Raw genomic sequence first — 24,263 nt, 5'->3', positions numbered from 1 at the left:
CTCTATTTTTAGTTTTATTCTTTTACCCTTTTCTGTTTTGTTGCTTTATATAAATGTATATTTTTTATTACTTATTTATTTTATTTGACTTTAACTTTTGCTCTTTGAATCATTTTTGTTTTATTAATTTATATATAAATGTGTATTTAGTTTTTACTTATTTTTCATTGATAATGATTCTTTATTTATTTACATAATTTATTTATATTTTATATCCTATTTCACCTTCCTGTGACTTCTGATAATTAGAAAAAAATTGCTTCTGATTTTAACGAACGATGGAATTTTCCACATTGTGTGGGTTCCATCGACGGAAAACATTTTGTTATACATGCACCTTGGCATAGTGAAGTGATTATTATAATTACAAAGGCACATTTAGCATTGTTTTGATGGCAGAATGCGATGCCGATTACTGTATAATATATAGCAACATTGGTTGTCACGGACGAATATCAGATGGTGGTGTATTTCGTAATATTATTTTATTTGAAAAATTGGAAAATGGAACTTTAAATTTACCAGAATCATTATCAATGAAAAACAAACACATACCATATGTATTTCTTGGAGATAATGCGTTTCCCCTCAAAATAAATATTATGGTTCCTTTGAGTGGACGTCACGATAACTCGCCGGAAAGGATATTTAACTATAGACTTTCTCGAGCAAGGAGAGTTATTGCAAATGTTATTGAAATAATATATAAAACTATATATAATATGTATAATAACTAAAAATGTAATAATATATAAAATAATAAATAAAACTAAAAATGTAGAAATAAAGTAAATAAAAATAATAAAATTGTAGAAATAAAGTAAATAAAAATAATAAAATTGGAAATTATTTTATATATGATTATATTGTATATGCATTGTAAATTATTGTTTAGTTAATAATAATTAAAAAATAAACTTAATTACCATTGATTCTGAAGTTTGATGTGGAACATACACATCTGCCATGAACATATTCTTGTAATCATATGCGAATCCTTGCACCCCCCCTCCCCGTGTGTGTGTGTGTGTGTGTGTGTGTGTGTGTGTGTGTGTGTGTGTGTGTGTGTGTGTGTGTGTGTGTGTGTGTGTGTGTGTGTGTGTGTGTGTGTGTGTGTGTGTGTGTGTGTGTGTGTGTGTGTGTGTGTGTGTGTGTGTGTGTGTGTGTGTGTGTGTGTGTGTGTGTGTGTGTGTGTGTGTGTGTGTGTGTGTGTGTGTGTGTGTGTGTGTGTGTGTGTGTGTGTGTGTGTGTGTGTGTGTGTGTGTGTGTGTGTGTGTGTGTGTGTGTGTGTGTGTGTGTGTGTGTGTGTGTGTGTGTGTGTGTGTGTGTGTGTGTGTGTGTGTGTGTGTGTGTGTGTGTGTGTGTGTGTGTGTGTGTGTGTGTGTGTGTGTGTGTGTGTGTGTGTGTGTGTGTGTGTGTGTGTGTGTGTGTGTGTGTGTGTGTGTGTGTGTGTGTGTGTGTGTGTGTGTGTGTGTGTGTGTGTGTGTGTGTGTGTGTGTGTGTGTGTGTGTGTGTGTGTGTGTGTGTGTGTGTGTGTGTGTGTGTGTGTGTGTGTGTGTGTGTGTGTGTGTGTGTGTGTGTGCGTGCGTGCGTGCGTGCGTGCGTGCGTGCGTGCGTGCGTGCGTGCGTGCGTGCGTGCGTGTGTGTGTGTGTGTATGTTATGAAAATATTCCTTCGCTTATATTTATATTATTCCATGCGAATAGAAATGAAAATTCTTAGTACTATTGCATATGTATGTAGGAAAATTATAATATTTCAAAGTCACATATCTCAGAAACTAAACGAGACCGCCATTTAAGTTATTAGAAAAAGTTGATTTACTTTCCTCTCTATAACATATATCAAGGTCAACATCATCGGTGAGGTGTGACTTTTTCTAGATATTTATCTAAAATAATACTGTCCGAGACATTTTAACAAGATTAAACTTATTGTTTTTTAAAAGAGTTAATAATATTTACTGCAGTATGTAGTGAAATATTTATTACAATATTATATATAAAGTAGTGTCCAAAATTTACATATATTTTATAAGATTTTTTCTGTTCATAACTTTTTAACAAAGAACGAGCGACGGCTAAAACCTTTTGAATGTTACTCGGGGTGATGATCTTCACAATATATGTCAAGGTCAGAAGCGTAGCCAGGGGGGGGGCTATAGGGACTTGAGCCCCCTCCCCCCAAAGATTTCAAGTCTCAGTGATTTTTCTTGAGAAAAGTCTATGAATTCCAGCCATAGAAATATTTTTAGCCCCCCTTCCCCCCAGAAAACTTAAGTCTGGCTACGCCACTGGTCAAAGTCATTAAATTCTAGAGCGGCTGACCTTATGTGAATATTTACCATATTTTTTCATAGATAAAAACAATTTGTTCAAAGATTAACTTTCAGACGTTTGAGATCACTTAAATTTACATTTATGCAAAATTATTAATACTATGGTAAATGTATAAATACGCTTGTCCCCATTCCAACCTAACCATTTCTTTCTTGATCGTCAACTCTTAATGAAACATAGTGCATTATTATTGTTAAAACCAACAAAAAATATCTGTAAGCAAAATTCTGAAATCTGTTATAATTTATAATTAATATTTCTTACATATTCTTCAACAATAAAAGTGATTGTTAAATTGTAGCTGCATTATGTTATTTTATCGATTTGTGTTTGCTTTGTGTATTTATATAAACATTGATTCATTGATTTATGCTTTTACGAAAGTTAACAAATCTAATGAAAATGAATACGAGAAAGTTAGTAGCAATGTGTTGCCCGTTTATATCATTGCTTCGAAAGCTGATCTTGTTAAATCAAATATGTGCGGAAAGGAATTACGAGATTTCCGAGACGGCGTGGATCAACGAATGCTATGGAGCTTGAAAAGTGAGTTTATTTAATTATGATTTTCTTATAAGAAAAACTCAAAAATTAGAAGAGCTAAATGATAAATTATTGTTTATTTTTATTCTATACTGAATTAATTGTTTAATTACAAAAATTATAATTAAAGTTAACTTAAATTGTGTGTCTTTTTCTATCACTGTAAAAAGAGCATCAACTATTAGTAATTATTAATAATTAGTTAGTCTTTGTGGTAAATTTTAACTAAAAAATATCACTGTAATTAATTATAATAAGCTTTATACGTGCACATGAGTGAAATTATTTTAACATTTTAAATTAAAATCTTTTATAATGTGTTTACCACTTGATATCGTTAAAGATAATTAATGTAATTTTTATTAATTAATTACTACTACTGTAGTAAAAGATTAATACTGTTTTTATTTTAATAATTCAAATCACAATAAGATTCTTAAAAGATTAAATAATTGAAATCACAAGAAGGTTCTCAAAGATTAAGATCAAAATAAAAAGATAGGTAAAGAAGAGTTACTGAAGTAAATGGATCGCAAATGTTAGCCAGAGCATATTAAAAGTATTTCCGGCAAGTTTCGAAATGACATTTGGCATATTATTTCTCCAATACAAAAAATTTTTCTTAAAATTTCAGCTCCTTAACTCTATTATTTCTTGTGTTGTCGTGTTGTAATGAAATTAAAAAATGATTTTTTCAATATGTTAGCATCAAGATTACTATACTTAAATAGTGCAGGGTCTTTTATTTAATTGCCTCATTTTTTTCAGTTAAAATTTTATATAATTAATACAACGGCTATACTTTAATATTTATATTAAATAATACTTATATATTTAATATTTAATTTTATATTAAATTGAATTTATATAAATAATTCGAGATATTTAAAGATTACTTTTTAGATTTAATGAGTATCGAAAACATTGATGTATGGCTATGTTACTGACAAGATGCTTATTATTAGTGAGATACAGAGCAATGTCTTTATTTTTTTTAATTATCTTTAAAAAAACATAAGTTATAATTACTTATGATTCTCTATTTAAGATATAACTTTATGATTAATAAATAATAATAAAATAATACAATTTATTGACAAGTAGCTATTTAATAATCTGAATAATGTGAAATATCTAAAGATTATTTTCCACAGATTCAACAATTAATGAAAATATTGATAGTTGATTCTAATGTTGACTCTAATGAATGATAATTATTTGTATTGTTAAATACTTCTGTTTAAATAACAATTACTATTTTATATTTTTAAGTGTTGGATTCCAGTGGTGGATATAAACCAGGCTTTCTTTATGGAAATAATTATTGGTTGGGTAATCGTCACCAATGTCTTAATACAATGAATACAGCTCCTCTAGAGATCGCAGAGCGGTATATATTAAATAATACGATATATCGTGATCCACAAGAGGAATTTCCGCCTTTCAAAATAAATTATTTCATTGCTCACTTCAAACACAACAGTACTCTTCAATATCACGTAAATTATATCAATGAAGTAAGTTCCTAAATTTTTTATTGAATAAACTACAAAAATCATAAAATTATAAATTAAATTAAAACTAGTAAATTTACATAAATTTAAAGATTTTATTTTATCAAATTGTAACAATGATATATAATAAACTAATCTTAGATATATTCATTCCTATATCTTAAAATAAACTATGAACTCTTCTTTTAAACATTCTATATATCTATTTATTTTATCTATAAAATTAATATAGAAGATATAAAATGTTTCATTTTGAAAAACTTGCTTCAAGATTATCCGTACAAACAAATTGGTCCTTTTTTATCATGTGTATTGAAATTATTAAAGTATTATATATTTTTTTTATACTAATACTAATAAAACTTACAAGTTTCCTTAATGAAATGGCGTCTTACATATTTTGTTTCAAAGAAATAACCTTTTACTTTCAACATAATTTTATGTATGTATATGTATGTACACTACTCAAAAAGATATAGGGAACACTTTTTATGCGCCAAAAAATGAGCTATTTTCAAATCGTTGTAACTCGGCGAAAAATCATCATAGAAAAGTTTTAAAAGAAGCATCTTAAAGTTTCAATTTTAACGCACTATTGATTGTTTAAAAAAATTTTTTTATTTTTCTTGCTCTGTACTTTATGAAAAAAACATATTGTTTTGTTCTTTAAATTTACATATTCTGCATCTTGATAAAAAAAATTCTCTCGACAAATTTAGGTCAAGTTCCATAAATTACAACATTTTACCTATAAAATGCTTTTTAAAACTTTTCTATAAATTCTTCTTTATGACCGACTTACGTAACTTATTGTTAAAAGCTAAACTCGTATCTTTCAAAAAAGTTATTGATACTCGGCGAAATATCATATTGTGAAGAAAAGTTTAAAAATAAACATTTTTAAGTTTTAGCTTCAATGTGCTCTCTCTCTCTCTCTCTCTCTCTCTCTCTCTCTCTCTCAATAGTTTTAAAATATTTTTATTTTTATTTTTCCAATATTTTATATTATATTAAAAAATAAGAAAAAATAAAGGATACCCAATACTTTTCAACGTGATTCCATACATATACAATATATTTCAAAATTTCAAAATAAAAAGTTATCAACAGTATTCATAGATATACTAATAATTGACAGAATTATATGATAATACATACATATATTAATACTGTGTATGTATGTACTTACGTATAAAAATATATCAATATGTATGTATTATATACAAAATATCTTTTATTTTAGGACATAATTACGCTCGGCCTCTGTTTACCAGCATCATGTTCTATAAATGATCTAAATTTAATTCTGGAAAAAATATTTCATGACAAGATTTTTTTTATCAACGACCTTTATTCCGTAGACTTCAAATTAATCGAGATTAAAAATCTAAAAGGAGATCAACAATGGTTATTTAAGAATTCAATAATTTTCATTTGGTATGTCGAAAAAAATGTGAAAAAATATATATATTTTAATTTTAAGGCTTTCGCGGCCACTGATTTCCTCAATGAAAAACTTCTGAAAAGATGCAACGTTATGCCGACGTTTCTCAAACATTACAGTATACATTTTCAGGGCTAGGAGTTCTAATACTGAATTTCCTTATGATTAGGTTAGGTTATTAAACTTATGGTTGTTCTGATCGTTGGGATTAGAAAATAACTGGACAATCTTTCTTTCGAGTTTGAAAATCACTTTATGTTTATTCAGAATTCTGTTAATGTGTTCTGTCGTACCTCGAATATAAGAAAGAGCTACAGATGTCTACACTAAACTAGATCGCTACCTCGGTCGCCGGACCCGTGCTCGAGGAGTTTTCGATATGAGAGAAAATGGCGGCGAGTCTGTATGTGTGTGTCACGTGTGTGTAAAGCATATCATTTGTGTGAGTCTCACTTACAGTGCGGTGTAGATTATGGCTGAGTTCGACGCTATTTAGTGCCATAAAATTTCTATCGTAAAGAGGAGAAAATTTTTATAAAAATGCCGGCATCTTGCTGTATAAAAACATGTCGTAAAAAGAAAAACGATGGTATTAGTCTATTTAGGCAAGTTATATATTTGTTATAAACGTATATAAATATTGTACAAGTAATGATTATTTTGATAGGTTATGATGAAAATAAAATTTTTAATTTTAGATTTAATTAAATTTTTCAGATTTCTTTTTAAAAAAGAATTACATTATATAAATATTATATTTTATAAATATATACATATACAGGGTGTACCATTTTAAATAACGACCTCAAATATCTCCCGAATAATACGTTTTACAGAAAAATGTTTCAGACAAAAGTTGTATGGTTTCAAGAGGGTCATAAGATGGTACCATTGGTTTGACCTTGAAAAGTCATTTGAAGGTCACATGAAGGTCACTTCAAGTTTTTTAAATGGAACACCCTATATATATATTTTTGCATATTCTTGTAGCTCATCTCGAGAGCTTTCTAAAACACTTATGACAAAGTATTTTTTGAGTTATAAGGCTTCAAAGTTGCAGTATTTTGACATAAAATACAAGATATCTCGTAAAATATTCATTTTTTGATTATCTTACTCATACCTTTATGCACAGAATAATGAGACGAATCAATTGGTGTAAAGAAAAATAAAAATAAAAGTATTAGAGTAAGATAATCAAAAAGTGAATATAATAATAATAAAGAATATATATTATTTTTATTTAAAGACAACCTAAAAGCTTAGTATCGGACTCTAATACTGCATGCTTACATAAGGCATTAATGTAAGCGTGTTCCGAAAACTCTAGATTCTGGCATCTATCGGAGCTCCTAGCCCTGAAGATGCAAAATGTAACATTTGCGAAACGTCGGTATAACGCTGTCACAAAACTATTTCCATTAAAAAAAAAATATATATATATATACATATATATTTATATAGTGGTATAATACCACTACTACTACTACTATTTATATATACATGGATATAATTAATAATGTATATAGAATAATAATAACTTTATCAACATATAATAATATGTTAAAGGAAAATTTTGGTAATTTTGAAAAGTTTTGAAATAATATATTTTGCATTCAATTTATAATTTATGCAGCATTTTAGCGCTTACATTCTTCATGATGATAATAGGAACAATATACGATATATTTGTGTATCAAAAATATTTAGTTGTAAAGGATAAAACTACCGCTAGTAAGTATAAATTCTATTTAAGACACGTACTTTAAAGATTTTTTAATTTTAATAATAGATTATTCATAATTTTTAATTATGCATCCTATTCATATTTAAAAATATCACGATTATGCTTTGTGCAAAATAAATTAAAATGACATTTAACTATTTTAAAGTTAGTATATTTAAGTCAAATAATGTAATGCTACTTTTATAAGAATCAAAAATTTACTTAAACATTTTGTGTATATATTTTGTATATGTTTTTTTCTTTTAAGTTCTCTTACCTAATCAAAGCAATGTTGATTTATATAAATACTTTTATATAAATCAACATTGTACAAATAAATATTCGATTTTTAATAAATACCACTGGAAATTCTGTATTGTAATTTAGATGTAAGAGACATATCCGTGGAAATGGAAATAATACCTTCGCCTTTACGTCGAGAAAATAGAATTGGAAAAATACTAATGTGTTTTTCCATATACACAAATACGAAAATTATATTCAGCACGAAATTAAATGCTGACGAAGTACCTGTCCTTCACGGTTTAAAATTTCTAAGTATGAGTTGGATAATTTTTCTTCATATCCCGTTTTTCATGTTGGATTACATCGGTGAATAATTAAAAAAAAACTTGTAAAATTAACATACATATCTTATTTTCTATGTATATAATAGAGATTTTTTTGTTTGTAGACAATAAAGCATTAGCATGGAGAATCACCTCTAATTTCCTTGTTCAAGTATTATCTAATATAATTATACCAGTAGATACCTTCTTTTTTTCAAGCGGATTTTTAGTAGCCTATATATATTTTAAAAATAAAATAGACAATAAAAAAACTATATCAATTAATTGTAAATCAAAATTGAATGAATTCTTTACTTATATAATAAAAAGGTTTATTCGGTACGTTTTTTATTATCTTTATTTAAATAGATAATAAACAAGAACAATGCATGTAAAAATAATTTAGAAATTAAAATCAACATTGAATGAAATAATAATGTTCTCTTTTTATACATGTACTTCAAAACAATTTTATTTTAAGGTTGACACCTGCGTACATGATGATGATAGGAATACTACAATTAAGTTCGGCTTGGTACAACAAGAATTCACAATTTTATCCAAATTTTAGATCGGACGAAGTTTGCACAAAATATTGGTGGAGAAATCTTTTATATATAAATAATCTATTTGATCTCGACAGAATGGTATATGTATAATGTATTTAAAATAGTTATTATTAGTTCAATATTGCTTAAAAAATATTAAAATTTTATTTTTAAGTTTTGATTCTCTTGTAGTGTATGGTTTGGAGTTGGTATTTAGCCAACGATATGCAATACTTTACAATTGCTACATTGCTACTAATTTTGTCCACTGTGTAAGTTGATCTATTAGCGTGTTATTATCAGCATATGCTAAACATATAAACTTAAGTTGTTTTATTTCAGGTATTTTTATGTAACTGTTGTCATATTGGGTGTACTTTTAATAGGCTCTATTGTGCTTACCGGTTATATTTCATATATTTACGAATATGTTCCGACGTAAGTAATAAGAACCTCTTGTTAATTATTAATTACATTAATTAAATAAGCCTTTTCTTATTGCAGACTTGATGAACAATACAGACTTTCGAGTGTCTTGTACTACCCTCCATGGATTAGAATTGGACCGTATATTATTGGCATAATTATAGGTTATCTTGTAAGAAGACTAAATAAAAAGTTGATTTTGAAAAAGGTAAAGTATAATCTGACTTTTATATGAGTTTAATGTAAAATAATAAGCAATTAGTAAACAATTATCAAAATAGTTACCAAATACGTAAATTGATTATTCTGATTAATTATTTATATATTAATTTACGTATTATTATATTTTTTATATCTTAATTAAATATTTATATATACAGGGTGTCCCATTTTAATTCCTCCAGTCGAATATCTCAAAAACCAAGCCTGGGAGAGAAAAATGGTTCAGACATGTGTTTCGAGGGGGCCATAAGATGGTACCATTGGTTTGACCTTGAACAGTCATTTGAAGATCACGTGAAGGTCATCTTTAATTTCTTAAATGGAACCTACTATTTTTCATTACATATTCTTGTAGCTGACTTCGAGAGCTTTCCAAAACACTATGATAAAATGTTTTTTCATTAAACACTTTTGAGTTATAAGGCTTCAAAGTTGCAATATTTTGACATAAAATACAACAAGATATCTCGTAAAATATTCATTTCTCGGTTATCTTACTCTAATACTTTTATACACAGAATTATGAGATGAATCAATTGGTGTAAAGAAAACATAATTATCTTTAAGAAAAAATCTGAATTTGCAACTAGCAGTTACACATTTTTACTTTAACATAATTATGTGTTTTAATTATGCCAATTGATTTGTCTCGTTATTCTGTGCATAAAAGTATTAGGATAATCGAAAAATGAATATTTTACGAGATATCTTGTATTTTATGTCAAAATATTGCAACTTTGAAGCCTTATAACTCGAAAAGTGTTTAATAAAAAAACATTTTATCATAGTGTTTTGGAAAGCTCAAGATAAGCTACAAGAATATGCAAAAATATATAGGATGTTCTATTTAAGAAATTCAAAATGACCTTCACGTGATTTTTATGTGACTCTTCAAGGTCAAACTAATGGCACCATCTTATGTCCCCCTAGAAACCATACAACTTTTGTCTGAAACATTTTTTCGAATTTTCCATATTTTTCGAGATATTTCACTAGAGGAATTAAAATGGCACACTCTGTATATATACAATATATATATATATATATTTATATAGTACATATTATAATAATATAAACTGAATATTATAGTTTGGAGATGTTCTTACAAGTTTTAATAAATTTGAAGCATGTGATCAATATCATAGACTAGAATCACAATCAAAGATTTTTGCTGGACAATTGTTTGATACAATTTTTATAAACAAGCAAAGTTAATCATAGCTCGATCTTTTGAACGTAAAACAATGTCTAAAATATATAGTTTCGCTCAAATTTCCACCTTTCTGCGCAAATCAAAATCCTTACATAGCAATCCATACAAAGTAAAATCCTACATCGTCTGCCTGAAATGCGTGCAAACGAAATGTAAAAATTAATATAGTACCGTATATGTATCTTGTTGACTTCTCATGCAAAATAACTTTTTTGAAGGAACTCATCAACTATTACTATCACTATCTCATATTGCTTAATGTTAGCAAAAAATAAAAAGAAAATGTAATTATATATTTTTAGATCTTGTTTCAGATTTAAAGCACCAGGCAGTATGCTGGGTGCATTTTAATTTGTTAGAGTTTTATAACTTTAAAATTATATATGAGCGTTGATTCAATGTTCATTGACAGATTTTAGACTTTCTGTCTATAACATGCTTCAAATTATTGAAATCGAAAAGGTCTAATATTTGTAATCTTATCAAAGAAAGATTGTACACTTTATATATATATTATTTTTGTTATAATATTTTACATATAAAACAATTTTTTTCAGAAAACTGTAATTTTATGCTGGTGTTTTAGTAGCGGGTGTGTTATTTTCGCATTGTTAGGCCTTTATAAACAACACGTATCCATTTTGAATGCTGCTATCTATATTGCGTTGAGTAGAATACTTTGGGCCATAAGTATAGCATGGATTGTAGTAGCGTATTTTACTAAGTATGGTGGTTAGTATCATACATGTAATAACATGTGTATAGAAATATTACTATACACACTTGACATAATCTTTGTAAATAAGTTGTAATATATTATATAAGTTGCATCTCTCATTTAATTTATTTCTAATTTACACTTTTATAAGTTCTACTTCAATAAGTGCTGACATAATGCATAAAAAATACTTTCATAATTTTAAAAAAATCTTATTCTTATCATCACATATAAATGTACATAGAAATGTTTTATTGTGTTACAGGTATTGTTAATCAGTTATTATCGTCCAAAGTTTTCATTTCTCTTAGCAAACTTACTTATTGTGCTTATCTCGTAAATCCTTTTGTCATACAGTTGATTCGCTCGTCTAGTGAAACATCCGTTCACATGGAATTTTGGCCTCTAGTAAGTAGAGATTATGTCTAAAATTCTGATATTGACAGAGAACTTTTTAACATTTATTATAAATTTTTAGGTTACTATGTTTATAGGATATATTGAGATAAGTTATTTTTGCGCTTATGTATTGTCTTTAATGGCAGAAGTACCATATATTTTACTAATGAAAATGTTCCTTCAGTCTCGCAATAACAAAAAAGATACACAGTACATTGTTACGTCGAGTGGACATCACGGATCTTTGTCTTCATGAAATATTAATTATCTGATAGGCGAGACGAGAATTTCAAATCGTAAAATAACAAGTGCTAGAAACTAAGCCATGCATAAACATTCAAAGGGCTCTCTAGTTTACTTAAGAATTTTTAAATAAAACAGCGTCATTGTAAACTGAGATCATTATTTAAAACTAGAGTCATAAATTGAAGACGATGACGAAAAACTGAAAACACTTGATATGAATGCTCGCTTAACGGACCACCTTAGGTGTCAATTACTTATAATAAATTCTAGAATATAGCAACAAGAGATAACTCTCCCCAACTATATCAAACTCTCCATTGGTTAGGAGCAAAATTCTTTAACAAATATTGGTACCAATAGGCCTCTAAAGTTCAAAGTCGAAAAGACAATCCTACCAAGTCTATAGGGACATTAATTAAAATTTTAATTTGTCAAATTATTGAATGGAGAGGAAGTAGTAGAACTCTATGTTACGCGAGAAAAATTATGCGAGTATACATTCCATTTTTAACAGTTGAATATTCATCATCGTGATTATCATACCGCATTTCTGAGCATTTAGTTTTCTTCGATTTGACTTTAAATATATAAATAGCTTCGGGGATTTTTTTTCGACATCTATTTTATTTCTTTGTTATTCCATAATTCATGTCTCAGTGAAAATAAGTTTAAACTTGTTTAATATTAATGTGACCTGTTATAATTTTCTGATGGATGTCTATCACCAAGCTTTTCAAGGATAATTGGAAATAAATATTTGCTGACCCCAGCTATTGTCATTTTACCTTTTTTTTTTACGTGAGGAAATGCTTTACGCATTCCCCGAGGAGCGGGAACTCCCCGGGGGGTATGTGGGGCTCCCCCTATAGACGGGGTATACCCATTAAAACCTCACGATGATCCTACCCGGCGGTTGAATTGTGGATGGGCCCTGGAGTCGCTTTCGCATTCTACCAGGACCCACCCCCGCCGATCCCCCCCAGATGGTCGAAGGGGGAGAATTCCTTCCTTGATGCACCACTGAGAAATATTCAGTGGTGCATCATTGCCGGCGTTGCGGGACCACCTCGCAACGCTGCCGCCTTCCCTGGGACCAAGGTGCAATGGGGAGTGGGTGTTCCCGCACCTACCCCCTTTTGGCCCCTAAGGGGGACGGGAAGAATTGACTTCCCGTCCTCCTCCTTGTGGCCTTCGGATCTTAAGGCCGGAATTGGGGCGAGGGGGGTTCCTCAAAAAGGAACTCCCCGAGTTCATTGCCCCGCAGGGGAGAGGGGGGCGAGACTATGTCCTACCCCTTCTTTCTTCCCCGTAACACCGTCATCTCCCTTTTCCAGGGGATGACAAGGAGAATGCGTCCCACCTTTCCCTGTGTTCCACCTTGGGGGGGGGGGCGGAACAGAGTTCTCCCCCACCCAAAACGTGCCTGTCATCGACGCCCAAGTCCACACACAGCGGGCACTTGGGCGCCGTCCTACAGCCCCTCCTGGAGTGACTGGGGACTCCAAATCAGTAACACCAATTTCCCCGGTCAACTCCAGAGCACAAATGCTAATATGGCCTATCATTAGGCACTTAAAACATCTCAGGGGGCGAATTTTAGAGTCTCGGACCCCATCTCTCTTTCCCTTCTCCCCTTCATCCTTCTTTGCATCAACCTTAACCGGCTGTGCTTTTTCCCTCTCTTTTCCTTTACCTTTCCTGGACCTCTTTCCCTCTACTAATCTCCACTCCATCTCCTCCTATCCCTTACTCCTATTCTTACTCCTTTCCTTCTTCTCACACACAGGTGGACCTCAATCGGTCCACTGCCCGGAACACTCGATTTCTCGAGGGCCCGAGCCACCTCTTCCCTTACGACTACCCGTAAGGTGTTGAGGTCCAGGATCGGGGTGGTCGGAGGTGCGATGGTCTGCACCCCCGCTTCCACTCTGCTCTCAGGAATGTGAGGAGACAGTAGCTCCTCACAATCCATCAGAATCGTGTCCTGCGATTCGGATCTCGTTTTATCACGAGGATCCTCCTCGCAGGACACGCCCACCTCCTTACATTCGGGAGAAGCCTGGAAACCTCTGTTTCTATGTTTCGGCCGGACCTGGACCCCCTGGTTTTTATTTCCGGCCGAACGCTTCTCCCGTTGTTCCGTCTGGGTAGAGGCCTCCACCATTTTCACTTGCGTGGAAGCAAGAGGCCCCTCCCCGGACATACACTCTAAGAAGAGTCCATCCATCTCCTTGAAGAGGGTGTTGAGGATGACACTCAACCGATCTGCCAGCTCTTCATCATCCTCCCCTTCCTCCCACAGCTCTGACTCCTAAATCTCCGAAAAGCACGAATGTGCTTTGAGGCAGAAGCCGAGAAGGCGTTTATACCTTCCCTCCCATGCGATAACAGATGCCGCCGGAGGCTCCGCATGTAAACCCTCGGGTAGCCTTTCGCTTGATAACAACGAGAGGGCATCAGGGACAATAATCCTTCCCCGCCGGTCCATCGTATTCGACCCGGTGACGATAACACCAAATGGTCGTTCCATCATAGTGGTATACTCTTAGCACCCTTCAAGATCAGCCTGGGGTTGTGGGCCCTAAAATCCGACAATCACACCGGGATCACCATCCGGGTGAGCCCTCCACCACATCAAGGTGGTGTGCCGGGGGGGATTGTCATTTTACCTGTTCTTACACTTGTCAACAAATAATAAATTCCATTAAATAAATTTTTCATTTCCTTCTTTTATCCTAGTGTTTCGTTGAAAGAATAATTCTTAAATTTTCACAAAATCTTTTATTCTTTTAAAATCACTACTTATATATACAAGGTGTCCGGTAATAATCGCCTCACCTCTCTAGGGCAGATAGAGCAGGCCAACTGAACATAAAAGTCCTCTACCATTTTGCGATCTTCGTAATAATTATCGAAAAATTAATTAACAAAAATTGACAAATCCGCGCGGCAAAAAGGCCCATCCCACTGTCAAACTGAACATAAAAGTCCTCTACCATTTTGCGATCTTCGTAATAATTACTGAGAAATTAATTAACAAAGATTGACAAATCCGGGCGAAAAGGCCCATCCTACTGCTACGCGATTACTAGGCGCGCTACTTATACATATCCATTGCCAGTCGTAGACCGCTCCTCCTATCATTCAATGAGCGCCTAGTAACCACGTGGCAGTAGGATGGGCCTTCTCGCCGCGCGTTTGTATTCGCCCGGATTTGTCTCTTTCTTCTCAATCTTTGTTAATTAATTTCTCGGTAATTATTACGAAGATCGCAAAATGGTAGAGGACTTTTATGTTCAGTTTGACATGCTCTATCTACCCTAGAGAGGTAAGGCGATTATTACCGGACACCCTATACATCTACTTCTATAATTAATCATTGTATTTCTTTGTTTTTCTCATTGTTAGTCTCTATTTTCCTTATTTTTTTCTTCTCGTGCAATAACCCGTGTATTTTGAGTCAAGTAACATTTCATATGCTCGGTTATCGAATATACACAAGGGTATTACTTGCAATTTTCTCCCTCCGCAAACTTCATATATTTTGTGTTACTATTTAAAATGCTGGGTATCAAATACGCAAGGCAAACTCGCAAAAACTCAATTTTTCCCTTCTTTCTTTTTTTTTCAAATAATATTTATTAAGATTACACTACTTTTATTTATTAAGATTACAATACTCTTCCCTTCCCATTCTCTATTGAGGAATACCAAAATAATTAATACAGAATTGCTCGAAGGGTGTATATAAAATTATCAGAATAGACAAATACATCTTGTGGGTCCGGCTCGGTGAGGATTAATTATTTAATTTTAATTTAGATTCATGTTTTAGTCATCTTCTAAATCTTAACCTATTAATTTTAATCTAACGCACATGTGGACGACGAATCACACACTTCTGATCGTATTTAATGTATACATTTACATTTACTTACTTATACGTTTTGATATTACTTCATTTTTTTATCGTAGTAATTGTACACTGTAATGATCAGTCAGAACCTAAGATTTTAACGTAGAATTTCTCCCACATTCGAATTTGTGTAATACACGCGATAATAATTACAAACACAATCACCTACACATTACATTAAACATGTATACATATATGTATATTGTATATTATATAAATAGGATCATACGTAATATACATAAAATAATATTATTTTTACACCAATAAAAAATGTATAATAATATTTGTATTATCATATTATTATTAATATATTATTACATATGAAATTACATATAATGTAAAATAAGTATAATGTAAAAATTAAAACTTCCTGTGCTATATTTGAAGTTTACTCACTTGTCATTAATCAAAAATACAAATCTTTTGCAGACTAAAAATGTTTTTTTTTCTTTTTACTTTAGCTTTATACTTCTAAAAGTTCACAAATATTTCTTCATACATATTGGTTCCTGAGATATGCAACTTTAAAATATTATAATTTTCTTACATACATGTGCAATAGTACTGATAATTTTGATTTTTATTCGCATAAAATAATATTTCATGCGATCCGTACTTTTTATATTTCAAAGTCGCATATCTCAGAAACTAATTCTTAATAGAAACTTATCTTATTTTTTATATAAATTGCGAAATTCTAATATTAAGCAAATATATTTTTATAAATGACAGATTGTAAGCCAATTAATGCAAAGACATTAAAAATTATATCCATTCTTTACTTTATTGCGGTGTAATTATATTACATCATAGATGAAACGAGCAATTTATTAATTGTATATCAGGAAGAGCTCTCCAATTTTTAGCAATATATTGCAATATTGTTTTACACCGAAGACAAAAGTAAAATATAACAATAAAAAATATAATAAACGTCGTTCCTTGATGTGATAAACTGTCTAATTAAACTGGATCTTTTTCAGGCTCCTATTTCTTTGATTCTCGGATTATACGTCAAAAAAATAAATATTTAAATATTTGCTTCACTAAATTAATAAATTTCCTTATACATATAACTTTAGAATTAATTTTCTTTTAAAAAATGTTAAGCAACATGTAATTTTTTTATATGTATATATACAAGAGGGAATTCTCTTTTTAATATTATATATGTATATATATATATATATATATATATATATATATATATACATATATAATATTAAATTATAATATTATATATGTATATAATATTATATAATTTATATAATTATATACATATATAATATTATATAATATTAATTATGTGTGTGTATATATATATATATATATATATATACACACACATCTACAATATTTAAAGTCAGAATTTTTAAATTTTAATATTTTTTATTTGCATTAAATTTAATGTTGAGATATATTTTTGCAAAGGATAAAATGTTTCTATTATAAATTAACCTATAAATTAACCTTAAAAATATATTATTAAGCGCTAATGCATAGCAAACAGTAGCAATGGGACAAAGTATAGAATAAAAGGTAATGTAATGTAAAATTTACATTACATATTTTATCCTGTATTTAATATATGTATTATTTCAATGCATTGTTTTATATAATTTGATATAAATTAATATATTTTTGTATGTAATATTGATTGAGAGAAGAGATGAATGAGAAAAAAAGATAATGACGACTCACAGACTATTGTTAAACAAATAACAATGCTTATATGAATAGAGACGGTAAATGTTCATTTTAACGAAATATAAAAAGTACGGATCGCATGGGATATTATTTTATGCGAATAAAAATCAAAATTATCAGTACTATTGCACATGTATGTAAGAAAATTATAATATTTCAAAGTCGCATATCTCAGGAACTAAACGAGACCACCGCAAAATTCGAAGCATGTGTTACTTAGGAGTGTACCCTCTACAACATATGTTAAGGTTAAGGTCATCGGCGAGGTGTCCGTTAAAGTAAATAATTACCCAGATGTTTATTGAAAAAATATAAGGATAAATTTGTCTATCTTTTTTTTCTATGCAGATTTTAACCGAATCTCTGTCTTTATATCGGTGCCATCCAATTATCACGCCTGCAGAACAGTCAGTAGATTCACCACCATGTGTTACAATCATTCCAACCGCTTTTCTTTTGGTCTTGTACTTGGCATTTTAAAATCTCCTATGTTTAGGACTAACTGAAAGTGAAAGTTCAAACTTTAATTGATACTTAATTGATATTTCTTGTCAAGTAATTCTTAAATAAGCGTTTGTAGAAAATTAAATTACAGCTAGTTAAATTATAGATAATTATAATGCCTATAATTATATTTCTATAATATAATTGTATGTATTATTAGAGAGAAGCCTCATTATTGTGTTGGCAGAGAGATTTATTATTATTATTAATATGCGGCATATGTAATCTTTACTTACAGTATAGTGTGGTCCAAACTTTTTTAAACACAAACTCCAATCTTTTAAATCCATATTCCAGTTGAAACTATTATTTATGCAGGCTTCCGATGAATTTGCTGATTCTATTCCCAACAAATATTCACGATTAAACTGAAACAAATTCAAAAATATTTCTATTTTAAATGGAAAATGGTTTAAATGTAAATAAGGTTCCAATTACAAACACGGAATTTATCATATACTTATATTGGGCAAATCTTTCTGCTTGATATTAATATTACAAATTTGAAATTAATATTAAAATTAATAGAAATTAAATATGAGTTATTACCAACCTTGATAGCTGTCATTATTTTCAATTTTATAAAGCCCTGTTCTTTGATAAAACAATCTGGGAATTTGTTATAATGTTTATTCTAAAACATCTTACATTTTCTAAAATCTTTGTGGCACTGTAAACAAAAGAAATTATGTGTGTACGTGTTTGTATGATAGGAATAAAAATAGCAAAAGATTTAAATAATTTTAAATCTGACATTACACTTACTAACTCGATTTCCAAAATAAACAGATACGTTTATCGGGATATACGAGTCTTATATCGCAACGTAGGCCAAGTCTTCTGGGAACGCTATGATATATTGTATATATTACTATTCTTCACCACATTTATGTTCTAAAACCTAATGTCAGAAATTACAATGTAGAAATTAATTTAAAAAAAAAGTATTTCTAAGATTACAACTAACATGTTTATAACATAATTGACCATATTTTTATACGTCATGATCAATAGTACTTACATAATCTATACATTTGTATTTTAATTGTGTATTCCACTTTATGTTTTCCGATTTTTTTTTATCTAGTGACTCTGTTACTGGACGAATAAAATACATCTTTTTGAGGCTGTAATTCTTGTGCAACAAAAGTAACACTTTGTTCTAAAAGTTGCACTGTGTGAGTCTGCTTTTTAAAATTACGATATTTTATGTTCAGCTGAAGATCCCTCAGAAAGTTAAAGAGTCGCATATTATAATCTTTCCGTTAATTGTTCGCAAACAACTTTTCTGAATAATTTATAATTAAAATTACAAATATTAATTATTCAATATGTATGTTAGTCCATAAAGTTAATAGTATTTTAATTTATATAATCTTACCGTGAAAATTGAATAAGCAAATTTTTAATCTCATCACTATAGAAAGAAAATTTTATCTTTACGCTCCATGCATATTAACTTTATATCTTAATCTAACCATAATATGTAAACCATATATAACCATAATATGTAATCGTAATGTACTACATTATCGATTGATATATTATTAGAATAACATTTTTTAATATTTTCAGTATTCCGTAATTGTCTCTTACAATTAATACCTATTTCTATAAAGTTTAAATCTTTTTTATTTTCTTGTTTATTCCCTTCAGATGCTTTCTGTTTATTTTCCTTAAACTTTTTGTTATAGTTTTTTTCTCGCTGTAGGCCATCTAAAATCGAAATAAATAATATTGTCGTAAATTTTTAAAGAACACTAAACTATTTCATTAGTGTAATAAGTTTTCAAAGATTTAAATTGTGTAATATATAGAATTAGTCAAAATATCGACTTTTTTGTTTTAATATAAAATAAAGTATGCAGTATACAGGGTGTCCGGTAATTCGTAAAAAATCATGTACGCATAGAACGGATCAAAGCGAGCAAGAAAGTTCTATATCATTTTCATATTTTTGGAATAATTATTGAGAAATTAATTGAAAAATATGGACTAATTCGTGTGAATATTTGCACGTGGCGAGAAAAACCAGTTTGCTGTCACACGGTTGCTAGTCGCACGCATAGTAAGCGTGTAACAAAGGGCTGTCTCTTCTTGCTGTGCTCCTAGCGGCCGCTTGACAACAAGCAGTCTCTTTTTGTAGAGCGCTAATATATTGACGCAAATTAGTCGACATTTTTTAATTAATTTTTCAATAATTATTGCAAAAATTGCAAAATGGTAAAGGACTTTTTTGCTCAGTTTGATAGGTCCTGTCTGTACACGACAGATTTTTTATGAATTACCTGACACCCTGTATAATCTTCAATTTAAATTGTAATTAAAATTTATACACTAATAATATACAATGGTGTAAATAATGGGCAGTATTATAGCCATATTTTGAAATTGTGTCAAATTAACTTTTATAAGCTGTGTATTTATAAAACATAAATTTAATGAGTAATTTCATAACATTATTAACTAAAATAATTATATTATTAAAACTGGTTAATAAAAGACAAAAAATGAATACAAATTATTTTTAAAAATTTATTTGTTTGTTACAAAGGAAAACAAAATATAACAATTATATTAATTAATTAAACACTAAATTTAATTGATGAAAAAATTTATTGAAAATAATTGCTAGCGTTCTTTACGTGATTTGATTTTCTTAATCTTTTTATATTTCTTATTGTATTTTTTACCTTTCTTATATGTCTTATTCGTATAGAATATATGTTTTGCAGAACTGATTGTATAATAAGTACTTTAATAAAATCAAATTGCAAAAAATTAACTAATTAACAACTAATTACCTTTTCTTTAAACTTATTGTATTATGCAATGTGTTGAAATTTCTTGCACATACATCTGAAGTTAATAATATCCTCAATGCTGATATCATTGTAGCCAAATATGATATCTATCACTTCTTCAGGTAAACACATTATTGTAGCTATTATTAATATTGTGTAGTGGTTGTCCCACTATACAGTTGCAACGTGATTATGCGCACGATACAAAAATTTTTCTGAAGTCAAGTAAAACTTGTGAGAAATTCTTCCAGTTTCGAATTTTGAAGAAATTGCTTGCCTTTAGTTACAAATATCCCTGGCATGAAATACATATATTTAAAAAAAAGTTATATTTAGAAGTATTCATAAAATTAGCTTTCAAATTTTATTTAGAACAATTTGTTTATGTCGTGAATATTCTGCGAAAATTTTAATTGTTTCCAAATTTATTAGAAAATAATGAGATATAATGATCTGTGAACTAAAGAAGCGGAAAAGAAGCTTTTTTCCTAAATTTTCTAAATAGTATTTCACTTTGTCAGGGACATGTGTAACAAAAGGCCAGTAATTTCTTTGAAATTTGAAACTGGAAGGATTTCTCAAATCTTACCTGAAAGACTTCAAAAAAAAGTAAACCTTTACTTACTTTTAATTCTATCCATACATTTTTTACCAATATTTTTTTTGTCGTTAAGAGTTGTCATCGAAAAATTGTTTCTTTCGGAAAAAGCAAAAAGTTGCCATGATCAAGCAGTGCGCCGTATCAAAATGTAAAACGGGTTGCAGAACAATAAAAGAGAAATGCTTAATGTTTAAAGTCGAACATTGAACAATATAAGATGAACAATGGTAAACTGCAATTCTTAGTATTGTTCTCAAAAAGTCCCAGTCAATATTATTAATAAATACATATTATTAATATTAAATACTTGGAGTACAATAGACAAGTTATAATATATTAAATATTAAGAAAGAGAGAAGATTCTCTCTCTCTCTCTCTCTCTCTCTCTCTCTTTTTCTCATTATCTCTCTTTTTTTCCTTTTTTCTTAATATTTAATATTTAATATTTTGTCCATAATGGTATCCTTAGTATTATTAGTTACGCACTTCGTATGCACGCATTCCTGGTAAATAACGCGGTACTTGTGGCAACAAGACGAACTTGTTTGGATAGTAAAACTAATTTGCTATCCAAATCTCTGATTACTACTACTATGTGTGCGTCAAGATCTGTATGTACAATCGTGGTTGAGATTTCCGGAGAGCTGGACTGTCACCAGTGACTAAACGAGTTTATTTTTCTTTTGTTAATATGTACTTTTGGCTCTACTTGAGATTTCAGATTTGACATAGTAGACTAGATTTTTTAGTTGTTGAACTGTACGCGCATAAACAGAAAACGTTTACATCATTATTACAAATTGAAGGTTTATTGAAAATTTTTTTTAATATATAAATCAGAGAATGTCTTTTAAAAATGATAATTAAAATTGTTTATATTTTTTACATTAGAGGATTTTATAATTCACGGAGAGGTCGACAAACTCGATGCTAATAGTATGGAGTTAATGCATTACTATTCTCTTGAGATTGTTGCAAAGCATATTACGTGAGAGTGATATGTTGAGCAAGTACATAATGCTAGTTTTTTCGAGACTGCGTACTTCTATGCATAATTATTTTAATTTTATCACTTCTTATAATTAGCGAAATACTTCCACACTTGTCAACCAGTTGCATATAAAATGAAGAATTAAGCATTAATTATATAATAATAGTTTCATACATGTTGATTGCATTTTAGAACACTCTCTACGATTTATTTAAAAAAAAAATTACACATTTATTTTGCTTCAAGAAAAAAAAATACGAAAACACTCTTTGTTTCTATTGATATTTTCGAAGCTTTATCTTTTAAACTGATATTATATTTGTACTATTACCTGCAAGATATTTTGCATAACTTAATTCTAAAATTTATAATTTTTCTGGTAAAAATATGTCTGTACATTTAAGAGAAAGAAAAAATTCATATACAGAATATATTACTGAATATTTCAAAATTCTAGTTGTCGACTGACTTAAAGAGACCTCAAACAGAATCAATTGTTAACAATAATAAGCAACAGACAATAAAATAATCAAAAAAAAAAAGTCCATTAAGAAAAGGAACAAAGGCATAAATCTCAACAATAGTGAAAAGAAATCTCAAGAAAAGTGAAGAGGATTTGCTGAGAAATATTTCTTCAAGTAATTTGTGCTTTTATTCGTCAATTTTATTCAACTAATCAGGACTAAGAACCCTTAGTGTCTCTTTTCTGCGTAGTAACTCAAATTCTTTGAAACATTTCTAAGTAAAGTTTATCTTTAGTCTGAACGAACGCAGCTCGAACGAAGTACACGTTATAGACGCATCGCGACAGTGTTACAAGCTACATAAATTTTCTATGCTCACATTCGTGATTCGTTATCACATAAATATATTAACGAAATTAAATTAAGTGATACTAAGGGAACTTATTATCAGTAAATAACGTTTCGAGTTGTTTTGTAAATTGTTAAATTTTTTATGATGGCTACAATAACAGACTTACCCATCCAAGTGCTTGAGAAGATTCTTTCATGTGAGAATATTAACTTGGAAGATATCATAAATTTTAAATCCACGTGTAAAATATTACGGCAGATTAAACTGCACGACCAAGTTTGGAAAGAGAAACTTTATCAGAGGTACTTTTTCATTTATAAGTTTTGATATTAAATTTTTCAAATTTAGTATACACATACATATATATATATATATATATATATATATATATACATATATAGTAGTTTTTATTTTCTTTTTAAATTATTAAACTCCTTTTCTTTTTCAAATATTAAATTTTTCAAATTTAGTATACACATACATATATATATATATATACATATATAGTAGTTTTTATTTTCTTTTTAAATTATTAAACTCCTTTTCTTTTTCAAATATTTTGATTTTATGAATAGAAATATTTATTTTATAGTGTAAAACATCATGAAACATTAAATTAGAATAATATGTTACAATTTTTCATATTTTAATTTTAAAATATTCATAGTTATGTATAATAATTTACATAATTATGTATCTATATAATATATTTATATAAAACACTTTTCTTACATTTATTTGTTTCAAGAGTTACGTTTTTTTACTTTTCATAAATAATATCTTTTGGACCTTATAATGCAACATCTTTTATTTAACTTTATGATTTTATTTAACTTAATATGCAATCAGTTTTATTTTTATTTAACTGAGCTGTACTCAATTTTAGTTTTTATTTTCATCTTATTGACACGTGTATCGCAGTAAATACATCTTGATAACATGTTGCTTTTATGTACACAAATTGCTACCCGTTATATATACTATTATGATATTTATAATTGAAGTAGTTAATAAATA

General features: G+C 29.3%; 1 protein-coding gene and 1 long non-coding RNA gene across 2 annotated transcripts; one reads left to right on the top strand and one right to left on the bottom strand.

The window, feature by feature from the left end:
• Positions 1 to 2,561: 2,561 nt before the first annotated feature.
• LOC140673831 (nose resistant to fluoxetine protein 6-like) lies at positions 2,562 to 12,873 on the top strand. Its single transcript, XM_072907032.1, has 14 exons — positions 2,562 to 2,885; positions 4,155 to 4,399; positions 5,640 to 5,833; positions 7,152 to 7,154; positions 7,477 to 7,574; positions 7,954 to 8,178; positions 8,261 to 8,474; positions 8,617 to 8,782; positions 8,876 to 8,955; positions 9,026 to 9,121; positions 9,188 to 9,317; positions 11,102 to 11,276; positions 11,528 to 11,670; positions 11,741 to 12,873. The coding sequence occupies exons 1-14, from the start codon at positions 2,648 to 2,650 to the stop codon at positions 11,915 to 11,917; spliced, it is 2,184 nt and encodes a 727-aa protein (XP_072763133.1). The 5' UTR covers positions 2,562 to 2,647; the 3' UTR covers positions 11,918 to 12,873.
• A 4,921-nt stretch (positions 12,874 to 17,794) lies between these two features.
• On the bottom strand, positions 17,795 to 18,695 carry LOC140673832 (uncharacterized). Its single transcript, XR_012048110.1, has 3 exons — positions 18,588 to 18,695; positions 18,271 to 18,402; positions 17,795 to 18,032 (listed from the first exon to the last, which is right to left on the bottom strand). It is a non-coding gene; the product is annotated as an uncharacterized lncRNA (long non-coding RNA).
• Between the last annotated feature and the right edge of the window lie 5,568 nt (positions 18,696 to 24,263).

The sequence above is a fragment of the Anoplolepis gracilipes genome, chromosome 15, assembly GCF_047496725.1.
Source record: "Anoplolepis gracilipes chromosome 15, ASM4749672v1, whole genome shotgun sequence".
In the NCBI taxonomy this organism is placed as follows: Eukaryota; Metazoa; Arthropoda; class Insecta; order Hymenoptera; family Formicidae; genus Anoplolepis; species Anoplolepis gracilipes.
This window is presented reverse-complemented; position numbering and strand designations above follow the sequence as displayed.

Excerpts from the sequence above, each read along its gene's own strand:
- LOC140673831 (XM_072907032.1), top strand. The coding sequence starts at position 2,648 with ATGTTATTTTATCGATTTGTGTTTGCTTTGTGTATTTATATAAACATT. Across the intron at positions 4,400-5,639 it reads ACGTAAATTATATCAATGAA|GACATAATTACGCTCGGCCT; the intron begins GTAAGTTCCTAA and ends CTTTTATTTTAG. Across the intron at positions 8,783-8,875 it reads TATTTGATCTCGACAGAATG|TGTATGGTTTGGAGTTGGTA; the intron begins GTATATGTATAA and ends ATTCTCTTGTAG.